This window comes from Truncatella angustata (assembly GCF_020726525.1).
Source record: "Truncatella angustata strain MPI-SDFR-AT-0073 chromosome Unknown BKA67scaffold_1, whole genome shotgun sequence".
NCBI classification, from domain to species: Eukaryota; Fungi; Ascomycota; class Sordariomycetes; order Amphisphaeriales; family Sporocadaceae; genus Truncatella; species Truncatella angustata.
Window position 1 is genome coordinate 1,636,139 of NW_025763381.1, and position 13,075 is coordinate 1,649,213.

Below are 13,075 nucleotides of genomic sequence, written 5' to 3' on the forward strand. Positions count from 1 at the left end.
CTAACCAGTCAAAGCGAGCGTTCCTGCCATTAAGACTGTACCTTCCCGTGACCTTGCACACTGCCAGCCCTCCCGTACTCCCGCAATCTTTCTTGGTCTAGGATACTGCACAAATATTGTAACAATCAGTATAATCCCATGTCGTCTAGTGGTTTAGGATCCTACGTTTTCAAGAACTCATTAGAGAACCGTAGTGGCCAGGGTTCAAACCCCTGCATGGGAGCTATCGTTTTCCTTTTTCCTTTTTTACTGCTTTCTTTATTCTTTTTGGCCTTTTGGATTTTGGATTTCCACTCCTTTTTCAGAACTCCAGGTATGCGCCAATGAAACCAACTTGGCGCCTTTTCTACACCAAAGCGAATAGGCTTGAACGGGTCGGGTAAGTGCGCTGGTTACTTCGGCTTCTGTTTCGTGGCATCCCCGATCCGCTGATAGGCACTCTCAACCTCCTCCAAGCCCTTCATTTTCTTCAGCCATTTGTAAATGTGGGGATAAGCGTCGAGTCTGAGCCCAGCGAACTCGTACTGCTTCACCCACGGGAAGAAATGCAGATCGACTGCATTGATGCCACCAGGGATGATGCTGTCGCCATTGGTCTTCTCTAGCTGCCGCTCCAACACACCATAGCATCGGTACGTTTGTTCTTCATAACGGCTCAAGGCGTCTTCGTTTTTTGACGGATGGTAATGTCTAACAGAAGGTCAATCGAAGTTGAGCGTCAAGTGCCATAGTGTACCACACACCTGAACCAGTTGGTCTGACCGGTCATGGGACCCAGCGTCGAGAGCAGGAAGTATTCCCATTTCTCGAAGTCAACGATGGATTGTTCGTCCTTACCGCGGGGCCCCAAGGTTCCCTCGACATCGTATCTTCTTCGAACATAATTCATGACAGCGCCAGATTCCCAGCTCACAACCCCCGTATTGGGGTCCTCAAGCGCAGGGACGCGGCCATTCTCGTTGATCTTCAGGAACTTGGCACCTTTGACACCATTTTCCGGATCTTCGCCGAACTCCCAGAGCTTTATCTCGTAGGGGACCTTCAATATTTCCAGAGCGATGGCAATCTTGATCGGGTTGGGCCCGGTTATATGGGCATGCAAAAGCAGGGGCTTAGTTGCAGACATGTTTAATAATTACTTGCTCGTAGGATCTATTCCAGCATAAATGAATACGAACAAACACAGGGGTATTAAAAGGCAGCATCCGGGCAGCCGGGGACTAACTTTCACCCTGCTATGCTAAGCTATACTGGTGGTCATCAACATCAATTATGTTGCGTCATAACGTGATGTCTCCAACTTTATTCCCTTCTCCAATCAAGCAACCTTCTCCAATTTCTATGCTATCGCCTCCAATTGTTCGACCCACTCACCCACAAACGCCAAGCTAAAGCGAACCGTATAGCAAGCAGGTAACCGCTATCGCATCTAGGTTCCGAGCTCAAGCAAGGAGATTCCAAGCACAAAAGGGAAGTGTCTCATCACACTACTCTACGTTAAGATGCGGTTAACCAAGAACAATTCATAATACCATTCCACCCTGAAAGTATCCTTCTTGACAATGCCAGGTGTATCAATCGAACTTCCCGGTGTAGCCTTGGTTACCGGGGCCGGGGGCGGCATCGGCGCCGCGATCGCCCACGCCTTTGCCCGGGCAGGATGCACTCGAATCGCGATCACAGACCTGCGCCGGGCTTCCCTAGAAGTCGTCCGCGAAGGACTGCTAAAGATCGACTCAAAAGTCCAAGTCCTAGTCCTGGACGGAGATATCTCAGACGAGGGGTTTGTGGAGTCTCTGGTCGCCAAGACGCGGGACACGTTCTCCCGCCTCGACTACGCGGTCAACTGTGCCGGCATACTCGGGGAGGACTCGCGCTCGGTCGACACCCCCGCCGACGCGTTCGACCTCGTCACTCGGGTCAACACGAGAGGGACCTGGCTGGTCACGCGGGCAGCGGTCAGACAAATGCTAAAGCAGGAGCCGCTGCCTGCACACCGAGAAATGAGGGGGTCAGTCGTGAACGTTGCGAGTCAACTAGGCGTCGTTGCTCGCGCCACTGCCTGTAAGTTTGTGCCACCGGGTGTGCCCGTCTGGACTTGGTTGATTAACTTTGTTTCGCACAAGCACCGTACTGTGCTTCTAAAGCCGCCATTATAAACATGACGCGCGCCGACGCCATTGACTATTCCCGTGATGGCATAAGAATAAATTGTGTCTGCCCAGGATTGATATCGACCCCAATGACAGCGGGTTCGCCGGATGCCGCCGAGAGGTTCAAGCCGGCAATCGATATTGCGCCAATGCGACGGATGGGAAGACCGGAAGAGGTAGCTGATACTGTTCTGTTTTTATGCTCACCGCTGGCTTCCTTTATACAAGGGCATGCTTTGGTGGTCGACGGCGGATATACCATCAACTAAAGTACGGTGTCAAATCAACTGTCGTTTCACATCATTCAGGTCTGCCGGCTGATCAAGACAAATGCTAGAAAATATCCTTGAAGAGTCACAGACAACGCTTTGGAACCAAAAACAAAAATAAAAGCAAAATACGAGATATCCTGCGAAGCGCCACATATACAGCGAGCTTTTTGATTCGTTACGTCCCCAGCTTTCCTAAAATTTATAATCCGTCCAACTGAACGACTTGTCATCCGGAAAAACTTAAGTATTGACTTGCTGTGTACTATCTCGACGAAGCATCTCGCGGTATTTCTCCAAGCTTAAGCCAATCATATTGATGAAGGGCCATTGTGTATTACTTTTGAAAAAATGTGCCCATATCTTCAGCACGGCCGAACTCAAGCTCGCAGGATCATTTAGTGGTGCTGGCTCATCTTCCTCAAAGTCTACCACGGCAAATGCTTCTTCGACTACGCAGCGCACCCAGTGCAATATTCGCTCTTCGCTATCTATTGCTTTCTTAGAACAAAGGCACCAAAATCGTACGGACAATAAACTCACCAGTCAGGGGGACATCATTCACGAAATCGGACACCGAACTGAGCCATTTGCTTAATAATACAGCACATTCTAGGCCACAGAGCGAATGGCGGACGCTCCAAAAGAAGGCTTGACTGCGAGCGACCCTGTCAACCCCCAATCTCACCGGGATACTCAGTGCATGTGTCGCATAGAGCAGGGCGGATATCACGCCATTACTCCTATCAACTTTTGGTGACCGGCTTAGAGCTTGTGCAACTCGAGTTGGTTCCCGTGTCTCGAGTTGACGGTATGGTCCAAGGTCAAGGTAAATACGGACGTAGGCTAGGGCGAGTAAGGAGCTAGACGTGAAAGGGATGGGGCCATTTTCATTGTTTGGGTCTAGACTTGATTCCGGCTGTTGCTGCCATCCTGAGGTCCACGAGCGAAGAGCACGTCTAAGAGCGAAGTCAGTGATAAGACGTTATAAGGCATGTTGAGAGACTTACTCTAGATTCTTTACCTCTTCTTCCGGGAGTGAAGCCGAAGGATCCCTAATGGGAAGCGAGAGATCCCTAACAATGTGGATGCGTTGTAATAATCCGTGAAGTAGACAGTAATTACCTAATGGTGTCGGAACCGGGTCGAGAGGAGAATTCCCGTCATGTTTGAGAAGTAGTGACAGCGCGTCTTGGAAGTTCAACTGCTCTTTACGTAGCTCACGTCTTGCTATTTGCCATAGCGAAGCATTTGACGCCCTCCACTCGCCTGTCGAGCATGGTAACCGTAAATGGATCTCATTGCTCCTCAGTACAGGATATACGTTGTAGGCGACACTATGTGTATGAAGAAATGTAAATGCAATCAGCTTGGTCCGACGTATTGACTCCTGTCGAATCCACGCCAACCAGGCGGTTTGCGACAAAGGCATATCGAAGACGCTGGTCGGCTCAGGTCCTTCGAGAAGCCCTATATCGCGCAGAAGTTGTACTAATAGGCTTTGAAGTGAGAAGGCCTCGGCAACGAAGTTGGCTTTCCGTTCCCATGTCGCGTAACCCATCAGAACGATGACTGCGCCGACTGTATCTATCGGTTCCCACGGCCCACCATCTTTAGTAGGTCTAGGCGACGAGCACGATCCAATGCTATGAGACGAATAATTGTGCATACTCAAGAATGAGCTAGTCATAGGTCCAAACTTCGCAGTTTCATGACTCAATCTTTGTAGTAGAACTGCTTTGCTTGCTTGGAATAGTCTCTCGGAGTTTCGATGTTCAAAGCTGTACTGCGCACCCATGGTTGCAATAGCTAGGACAAGCTCTAAAGGCGTATCAAGTATGCGCCATGTCTGTTGGTGTATAAAAGGCATATGCAGGTGAAATCCTTGAAAGTAGGACGTGATATATCGAGTCAATGCATGTCGCGATGGTAAGACAAAGTCATCGTTCACCACGTCACGAAAGGCATCCAAGTAAGATGCGAGGCGAGCATGCTGATCTTCAGTGACTCGAAAAGGTTGTGGGTCTGTTTCTGCTCCTCGAGGTCCTATTAAAACAAGAGGGTATTCAGTTAGCCATTGGGTTTTGAACGGCCGCTTCGAAGTTTTGTAAGTTCAAGAGTCAAAGATTTGACTACCCAAACAAGACAAAAAAAAAAAAAGGAAAACAAAAGGGGGGGATTAGATATCCCAGAAAACCAGGCAACGGGTTGTGCCAAGGGAGTAAGAATTAATATCATTTGCTGGCTTCGGAGGGTATTGAATATGCTTCTTAAGTCCCACTTGCAAACCGTGAAGACGATTTCTTTTGACTATTGCACTTACTGCTTTCCGAAATCACTTCGGCTATCCTGCTACCATGTGGTGCGGACGGAAGCCAAGTGCTGAATGGTGAGCCAGTTCGACCATTGCGAGGGTTCGGCGTGCTTGTGTTGGCTCTGGAATAGCGAAGCTGCGGGTCAACAAGACCTTCGTTCGGGTCAGGCTCTTGAAAGTATGGACTCCATTCGATTGGAAGACCAACCCCGTCAAGAAAGTTGGCAAAATCCCTGAAGTGGTCGTAGCCAACGAATCCTTGACCTGAATATGTTAATGTCGAGCAACGGTACCTAATCGGGCCCACATACCTGTGTCAAAGTATTCTTGGGGAAGAATTGGCTGCTGGAATGGCTCATTCAGAACCTGAGGCGGCACTTCAGGCATGTGACCATTAGAAACTTGTCTATTCCAAGTGGCCATGCTCATGTCTGACAGCGAGACTGCCGCAGCCAAGTCTGCCTCAACGACGGGGTGGTCGTCTTGTTCCAGCTCAACATCTTGTGAGTCATGTATTTGGTTATCTTGGGCCGTATGAGATGTGATACGTTGGTGCCGCGTGAGCAAGTCCCGCCTGGTAAAGGCGGCACTGCAATGACAAATGAAGGGCTTCTCTTTTGTGTCTATCGCTTGTTAGGTCAATCACTCAATCACGAAACTCGGTCATGACTGTTATCCACGATTGCCACCTAATTTTTTAGCTGCCAGGTCATGTAGCCAAGGATCTTCGTGGCTGAACCTCAGGGACCGGAGATGGGCCAATGGGGATAGCAACTCTATAATGTGGGGAGGGCCAGATGCTGCGATATTGGAGTACTCACGGGTTCGCTCATGCCTTTCCTTATGCTCAGAACGCTTGAAGGCGCGTCCGCAATAGGAACATAAGTGAGGTTCATTCAATACCCCACGTCGCTTGCGCACTCGCCCAGATCGCGAAGCCCCAGCGACCCGGCGGGTCTCCATATTGGAGCGTGTTTGGTGAAGTTGGAGTCCAGCCGACACGGCAAATATTGGAGACGTTGAGAACTCGGGGTATTCTTGATTTGGAGTCACGACTCAGGGTTATCTAAAGTCTTAGCTCCTATCGCAGAGAGGGGCAACAGGGGCAATTGCTCGTTTTGTAGAGTAGACCGTACTACCATATGCTTCAATACGCAGTTCTATTATGGAGCTTGATAGATATCGAAGGTATTCCCGTATTCAGCATGTGAATATTTGCGTTCTAATAATGGATATGTGCTTATCTTTCGCGGCTTTTACAGCTTCAAATTGATCGCAAGACCATGGAAGAGGCGAGGTCTCTAAGTTAAGTTACAGATAGCGCTAACGTGGACCGGACGGTAACTACAGTAATCCGCTCGCAAATCAGCAAGTACAAACCTTCCGGTATCGATGACTTGACTTGACTTGCTAGCCCTCGAGCCATTCCGAGAGAGACCTTCTCAGCTGTGTTGTGAAGCAGCCAATCATCTGCCTCGAGTACGAACCTGTTCTGATGCCTTGCAAACACTATGGCAAGGACAAATGCTCCTACGCTACACACTTCAATCGATGCCGCAAACGGTCTGTTAAGGGCATCGGATTTTAAGCCGACTTCTAGCACTACTTAGCTTATGGCTTACGGAGCTCAGGACTCAACTGACTAAGGTTAGATAAATGTAGAGCCACGTCCTGTCTAATGAAGCATTACCTCGAGGGATCGTGTGCATGTTTACTCAGGTTTTATAGCAGAATGACTGTCCATGCGATGGCATTGCCAGGATTGGGTCAAAATGGTCTAGTATGGAGTTGGTATGTATGTTCACCCTGGCTCATATGTACAAGGGATCTTTCGGTTTTTGCAAGGTCGATACGAGTGTTTCATTCCTTCACAACGCCCTTTCTCACGTTTGACCTGCTATAGTGGCATCAGTTGCGCAAGACCTGACTCTGCCTCTTTGGACCCCGAACATCGTTCTCGTAAAAGGGGTCCAGCTTCACGGCGAAACGCATTTGGCTCTACCCCCGCAATCTGTGCCGCATCCACATTCCTCGCTTATGGGAATCTAACACCAGATATCAACGATAATCATCAACCTACGGTCTTAAGGAATCACGATGAGAACACCAAGCCAGCTGGTTTCTATACCACCGGCTCAAACACGGTTCTTAGAAGATGACGAGGTTGCAGAAGAAGATGAGCGCTGGACGGATCTACAAATCGCAGCCAAAGATGGCGATTTAGCAAAGGTTGAGCAGCTCATATCTGATGGTGCCGACATCAACGCGCCACCTTCAGGCTACTATGGAAATACAGCTCTGCAGGCAGCTTGTCTTTTCGGCCATGAAGATGTGGCAAAGTGGCTCATTGAGCACGGAGCGGACGTCAACGCGTCAGGAGGCAATAACGGGTGTCGCACTGCACTCCAGCAAGCATGTACAGCCGGAGTGAGATCCCTTGTAACCTTGCTCATTAAGAACGGCGCTGAAGTCAATGCTCCGGCTGGAAGATACGACGGATGCACAGCTCTGCAGGCAGCGGCGGCTGAAGGCCACATTGAGATCGTTCGGTTGCTGTTGGACGGTGGCGCCGACGTCAATGCCAAACCAGCTAAGACAGCAGGCGAGACGGCTCTTGTCGGTGCCACATCCACAAACGATGTCCAAATCGTTGAGCTTCTTTTGAAGCATGGAGCCGATGTCAACGTCCCAGCAATACGCCACAAGGGAAAGACTGCACTTCAAGCGGCTGCACTCAAAGGCAACATCGATATGGTCAACAAACTGATCGATGCAGGCGCCGATGTCAACCAGCAAGGCGCTTCATTCAAGGGAGGTACAGCACTGCATGCTGCGGCCGAAAAAGGCCATGTGGATATAGTGAAGAGGCTTTTGGAAGCTGGTGCGGACATTGACGCGGGCTCAGGATGGAGAAACCAATCTGCATTGCAGAGTGCTGGCATTTGCGGTCAAGACGCTGTTGTCGATGTGCTTGTCAAAGCCGGCGCCTCGGGAGATGCGGTCGGTGGTGTCATTCTATTCGGGTAGTATTGATGAGAATAAAGCTGTGACATGGACATTACACCGAGTTCAAACACATTGGATTGTTAGGTCGAGGTATATTACAATCGTCCAAGTGTGACCATGTGAAGATATTAGTCCTAATCTAGTCCAGGCCGTGTACCATCGAGGTGACACGCTGTAGACCCTGTACAGTATACTTGGAACACTGGCGTTGTCTGTGGCTCACGGTCTCTCATCTCATTGTGCATTGAATCCGCTTTAACCTTTCATGCATTAGTGCTTATTTTCCCTTTCCTTGTTTGAAGATTTCTGTGCGTACAGTGAATTGTTACGATTGTCTTTTAAAAGGAGAAGAAAGAAAGAAGCAAGCATTCGTTATGAGGTCTGTCAGTCAAAGCAGTCCTCTGGCAGTCCAGCACGCTACCCAATCAGTGCGTTTGCCATGCACCTAAGCCCCTGCAGTGGCCTGTGCACTTGTGGCGTTTGTGTGTCGTAGGCAGGTATCGAAGTTCCGTTGATATTCAAACCAAACAATCTCTCTCACCTTTGACATAGACTCACACCTTCGCAAGAAACCTTCGGACTGGGTTTCAGATGGCAACCACAACGGCTGACGGGAGATTGCCTCCTGTGACGATAGATGGCGCTCTGGAAGCCTCATCACAACCAGAGCCTAGTCTAGACTGTCTAGTGGCTACCTTGTCGCCAGAAATCCTTCACATCATTTGCTCATTCCTCAATATTGAGAATGTGCTACGTTTTCGCCAGGTCTGCAAGGCTTTTGCAGACATTGGCGCGGCGTACATGCTGCCTGAAGTCTCCTTCTACATGTTTGATGAGGACTTTGACCGGTTGAGGGCGATAGCCAATCATCCGATAATATCCAAGCATGTCCGGTCCCTCACGTATTTTGCAGAGGTCATGGACAACGAGGTGGTACCTTTCAATGTGTTTCTTCGCGAATACCGTCGAGAACTGAACGGTCCTTTTAGTATGGGCCGTCACTGCTCGAACAGACTTGGTGGGAAAGTCGATTTGCAGCAGCTGCAAATGCACCACAAGGAGTACGAAGAGATCATGAAGAAGCAAAAACACATAATCGAAGAGCTCACTGATGTGGCATGTTTGAAGGAGGTTATTCCCAAGTTCACAAGTCTAAAGCAGGCGACGATGTCATCAGACCACGAGTGGTATGAGGGCGCATCTCCCCTTTCAAGTAGCCCCCTTTGTCTTTCACCGCGCCAGCCTTCCACCTTTGGAAGACACCAAGTTCATCAGAAGGTCAGGGACTCACCATTCAAAATGTCACCACTTTGGCCTGGTAGCGACTTGAAACCTGAAGGCAAACGGCACCTCAAGGCCTTGACTGCAGGCCTCATAAGTGCAAATGCCAGGCTTGAAAGCTTTCGAGCCGGCATATTGGACTGGAAGTTCTTCAAGGACCTCCCTCAGGTACCGAGTAATCTCGCACAGACACTTAAATACCTCAAGAGAATCGAGCTTCACATCGATGCCGACCCCCAAGAAAAGGTGACAAGCATTACCCGTTGTCGCAAGGTCATGGGGAGTGGTATAATCCGCAAGCTTCTGAAACCCTTGGAGCATCTTGAAGCACTCCACGTGACGCTGTATCCGGTGGAATGGGCCGAGGAAGAATGGCCTGCTTCACTGGGAGACATCATCGCGCCCGATCACAAGTGGCCCTGCTTACAAGAAGTTTGCATCGGTGGCTTCACCAGCAACCGACATGACGTGATCAAGTTCTTGAAACTACACAAAGACACCCTAAGGAGGGTCTGCCTCCGAGACATCAGCCTTGGCGAAACTTCGTGGTGGAAATTTCTACCCGACATCAGAAACAAGCTTGACCTGGAAGAAGTGTGCATCTGCGGCGACATCGTGGGCTACGCAGAGGACGAATCAGCATCATTGCCTGACGAGTACTGGGATCTTTCGACACCTGATGTTTGTCCAGACAAGATACGCGACTCCATCAATGCATATTGTCGTGGGCCGGAGAAGTACCCGGACGAGGTGCCACTGAAGGCAGAAGTCGTTGACAAACACTACAAACAATATGTCTCGACAGGAAACGGCGATTCCGATTTTGAAGACGAGGACGGCATTGGCAGCGACGACATCAATGACGAGGATTCTTACTACGGCGACGACTATGATGATGAACTTTATGATGAATATGGAGAGATGGACGCCGGACTCCTGGCGCATTTGCTGATGGAAGGTAGCTTCGGTCACCACCACCATCATCTCGATCCACTAGACGCAATGATGGGCCACATGATTGAGCTTCTTAGTCCAGACGAACCTGTTCCAGCTGTATGGGATGACGACGATGAGGAAGACGAAGAAGAAGATGATGATGACGCTGATGCTGATCTACCTGACTTGGTTGACCCAAGTGTCGACTAAGTATAGCGCGGGGGCTACTACTTTTACTTAACATGAGAAATTATCATCGTCATAATGAACCAGGTGAGATAAATAGTACGCATTCATTCAAGGGCCAAAACCAGCGGTAAATGTTGAGTTTCATGAATGAGACAGTATCTTGATATATTCTAGTCAAGACTTGCCTGAAAATTGTGATCCTTACTACTCGTCATTTTGGTGCGCTACATGGGTCTCGGTTAAATTACAATGCCTATAGGAACCACATCCTGACCCAATCCTCCTGAGAGCAATAGCGACAGGCGGAAGTGGGACGCCTTAGCCCGAGGTAACTTGAATGCTCGCTGGCCATGACCAGTATCGCGACTTATTTGCGAGTTGTGTTAAGCAAGGGACCTGAAATGTACATTATCATAGAATAAAGCAAACGGGAGATACCCGCCCATGACTACCTTGTGCGATTGATCCAGCACTGAAATTCAAGCACTGAAATGCCCAATCCCGAACGAGTATGGTGGTATAAGTCATGGTCACAAGCACAGCCCACTGTGAGAAAGATAACACAGCTTGGCTGCTTCTTACCCTTGACAGTATATCATTTGAGAGATCTCAGACTGATCGAACATGTCCAGGGTACTGTTGCTAGAACCATCATTCGGCGCATCTCTTCCGCGAGGCTGTCAAGGTTCCGTCCGGGATAGTAATTGCAACACACCACATCCAAACAGATTTGATACAGCCGCGGGAATATCTTGTACATCGAGGATGAGCTGGAAATTCGGTGCTTGATTTCTTTGTGATCGCGCGCTGCCGATGGGACTGCGTCTATAGATATACACTGGAGCCGCCCGACGTATCGACCCCATATGCCACTCCTTCATAATACATTGCCGAATTTAGTGCTTGGCGGCCGTCTTCTCGCCCTTGTTCGCCTCGTCCAAGAAGTTCCTGCATGAGATGGTGAGCAATGGATCCTTTGCAGGTGTTCTTATTTTCAAATTCATCAAGGAGTAGAGATCGGGGCTATGCGCACTTGATGAAGTTCTCCTCGTCGGAGCTGGATGCGTTGATCGGGGGGGCCTTGGTGACAGCTGAGGCCTTGCTGCCACCACCGCCGACAGCCAAGTAGGTACCGCCGAAGAGGGCGCTGAGGACACCCATGGCGAGCTATTTGGAGAAAGCATGTTAGCCAATGCATTGATCGCAGTTCGGGTCTGCCGGGGCGCTGGATGTAGAGTTGAAAGGCGAACTGACGTAGTGCGACCCGATCTGGGCACCCATGATGTTGTACTTCTGGACCATGTTGACGGATTGGTGGGCGAATTGACCTCGGGAAACTGGTTCGGAGGGAGGATATGCTGCGATGAGGTTGACTTCGGGATATGGAGTTGGTGGTCGACGCCTTCAAAACTGCTCAAAGCTCCAATTTACTTGAAGGTGCACTGACCATGCCACCACAACTCCCCCGATCGGATGTGGCCGGAACAAGTAAAAGCCGACCGCTGCCAGAATTGTGCAAGTTGTGTCAACAGGGGGGGTTTTATGTACCCTGAGCTCAGCTCATGCCACTTTTATGCGCAGGCCTCGGCTCCAACCGGGTTCATGTAATTTCTGAAGCTCAAGTGGATAGATACCGCGCTCTGGCGGGTACCAACAACGTCACTACCCAGAGACCCATCCCCGGACTTTCCCTGTACCTGTACGCTCCCGGCTTTGAGGTGAGCTCTCGTGCGTCCCATTACCAAGCTCTCAATCAAAGTGTTCCGCAAGCCCCTCCGCGAGACCGGCACTTTCAACCATACTGCATTTATTGTGAGTTTGGATCGTGTCCCAAGACGAGCTTGGCCCCAACAATCAACCCGTTCATACTTCCACATACAATCCAAGACGCCAGACAAACCATCACCATGTCGTGGTGGGGAAAAGGTTCAGACAAGGACAAGTCCCAAGCTCCGACGAGTCCCGCGCCAGGCACGACAGGACAGCCCATCGAGCCTGTTGGGAAGGCCGACACTCGCACAGATGCCCGCCATCAAAAGTTTGACCCCGACCATCTTCCCGAGCGCAAGAAGCTGAACAAGAAGCTGCAAAGCATCGTCGACAAGCAAGACCACGATGAGTCCTTTTACGACGAGCTAGTGGACGGCTACGTCCCCGACTCGACTGAGTCGAATCTGCGTTATGCTGCCTACGCGAACCGAGTGCGGACCATCATGCTGTCCGCGCACCGATATGTCGCCTACACCTCGGACATTGGCGAATCCTTCCGACCCGTCGCACATCCGTGGTTGGTGAGGAGCGCCTATGGTATCTCGTGGGCCTACATCCTGGGCGACGTGGGCTACGAGGGCTACAAGGCGTACTGGCAGAACCAGCGCAAGCTCAACCCCGATCTGCAGCTTAGCGACCAGGCCATCAAGGCAACTGGGCTGAGCAACGTCGTACAGGCGGTCGAGGGGGCCCTGACCACGAAAGAACCGAGCACCATTGCGCCGTTGGAAGATTACCGTACAGTCATGCTGCAAAGAGGTATCTTCCAGAGCCTTGCCAGTATGGGACTGCCGGCATTCACGATCCACAGTGTCGTGAGGTACTCGGGCCGCGCGCTGAAGAACGTCAAGAACACAAAGCTACGTACCTGGGGACCCATCGGCCTGGGATTGGCCGTCGTGCCCACTCTGCCGTACATGTTTGATAAGCCCGTTGAAAATGCGGTCGAGTGGATATTCCACAAGGGATTCGAAGCCTATGGTGGCCATGAGGCCGTGGGTAACTTGCCTACTACTGGAAGAGAAAGCGAGCTGCACAAGAAGCCCAAAGAGAAGGAGCTGTAGGAATGATACTAAAAAAATAAAAAAATTGGATTACGGAACCACCATGGCGTTTACGGAGTATAACAGCTCGGATTTTTCAGCACGCTCTGGCAT

General features: G+C 50.3%; 7 protein-coding genes and 1 non-coding gene across 8 annotated transcripts; 5 read left to right on the forward strand and 3 right to left on the reverse strand.

Annotated features, from left to right (window-relative positions):
• Positions 1 to 134: 134 nt before the first annotated feature.
• On the forward strand, positions 135 to 223 carry BKA67DRAFT_t7. Its single transcript has one exon. It is a non-coding gene; the product is annotated as a tRNA-Glu (tRNA).
• A 169-nt stretch (positions 224 to 392) lies between these two features.
• Positions 393 to 1,126, reverse strand: BKA67DRAFT_529553 (glutathione S-transferase; the record flags this gene model as incomplete). The annotated part of the gene is made up of 2 exons (XM_046099086.1): positions 393 to 690; positions 744 to 1,126. The coding sequence occupies 2 exons, from the start codon at positions 1,124 to 1,126 to the stop codon at positions 393 to 395; spliced, it is 681 nt and encodes a 226-aa protein (XP_045963531.1).
• Positions 1,127 to 1,562: 436 nt separating this feature from the next.
• BKA67DRAFT_652632 (short-chain dehydrogenase) lies at positions 1,563 to 2,422 on the forward strand (the record flags this gene model as incomplete). Its single annotated transcript, XM_046106198.1, has 2 exons — positions 1,563 to 2,064; positions 2,127 to 2,422. The coding sequence occupies 2 exons, from the start codon at positions 1,563 to 1,565 to the stop codon at positions 2,420 to 2,422; spliced, it is 798 nt and encodes a 265-aa protein (XP_045963532.1).
• Positions 2,423 to 2,665: 243 nt separating this feature from the next.
• BKA67DRAFT_508824 (uncharacterized protein) lies at positions 2,666 to 5,699 on the reverse strand (the record flags this gene model as incomplete). Its single annotated transcript, XM_046097187.1, has 6 exons — positions 2,666 to 2,919; positions 2,966 to 3,381; positions 3,433 to 4,456; positions 4,734 to 4,994; positions 5,030 to 5,359; positions 5,558 to 5,699. 6 exons carry the CDS (start codon positions 5,697 to 5,699, stop codon positions 2,666 to 2,668), a joined length of 2,427 nt encoding a protein of 808 aa, XP_045963533.1.
• Positions 5,700 to 6,833: 1,134 nt separating this feature from the next.
• Positions 6,834 to 7,763, forward strand: BKA67DRAFT_529556 (putative ankyrin repeat-containing protein; the record flags this gene model as incomplete). Its single annotated transcript, XM_046099087.1, has 1 exon — positions 6,834 to 7,763. The coding sequence occupies one exon, from the start codon at positions 6,834 to 6,836 to the stop codon at positions 7,761 to 7,763; it is 930 nt and encodes a 309-aa protein (XP_045963534.1).
• Positions 7,764 to 8,061: 298 nt separating this feature from the next.
• BKA67DRAFT_544360 (uncharacterized protein) lies at positions 8,062 to 10,302 on the forward strand. Its single transcript, XM_046101260.1, has one exon. It carries the CDS (start codon positions 8,334 to 8,336, stop codon positions 10,167 to 10,169), a length of 1,836 nt encoding a protein of 611 aa, XP_045963535.1. The 5' UTR covers positions 8,062 to 8,333; the 3' UTR covers positions 10,170 to 10,302.
• Positions 10,303 to 11,044: 742 nt separating this feature from the next.
• On the reverse strand, positions 11,045 to 11,450 carry BKA67DRAFT_652636 (uncharacterized protein; the record flags this gene model as incomplete). The annotated part of the gene is made up of 3 exons (XM_046106199.1): positions 11,045 to 11,096; positions 11,182 to 11,315; positions 11,403 to 11,450. The coding sequence occupies 3 exons, from the start codon at positions 11,448 to 11,450 to the stop codon at positions 11,045 to 11,047; spliced, it is 234 nt and encodes a 77-aa protein (XP_045963536.1).
• Positions 11,451 to 12,055: 605 nt separating this feature from the next.
• Positions 12,056 to 12,982, forward strand: BKA67DRAFT_652637 (mitochondrial 18 KDa protein-domain-containing protein; the record flags this gene model as incomplete). The annotated part of the gene is made up of 1 exon (XM_046106200.1): positions 12,056 to 12,982. One exon carries the CDS (start codon positions 12,056 to 12,058, stop codon positions 12,980 to 12,982), a length of 927 nt encoding a protein of 308 aa, XP_045963537.1.
• Positions 12,983 to 13,075: the final 93 nt, after the last annotated feature.

Coding starts and splice junctions, on each gene's coding strand:
- BKA67DRAFT_544360 (XM_046101260.1), top strand. CDS start 8,334: ATGGCAACCACAACGGCTGACGGGAGATTGCCTCCTGTGACGATAGAT.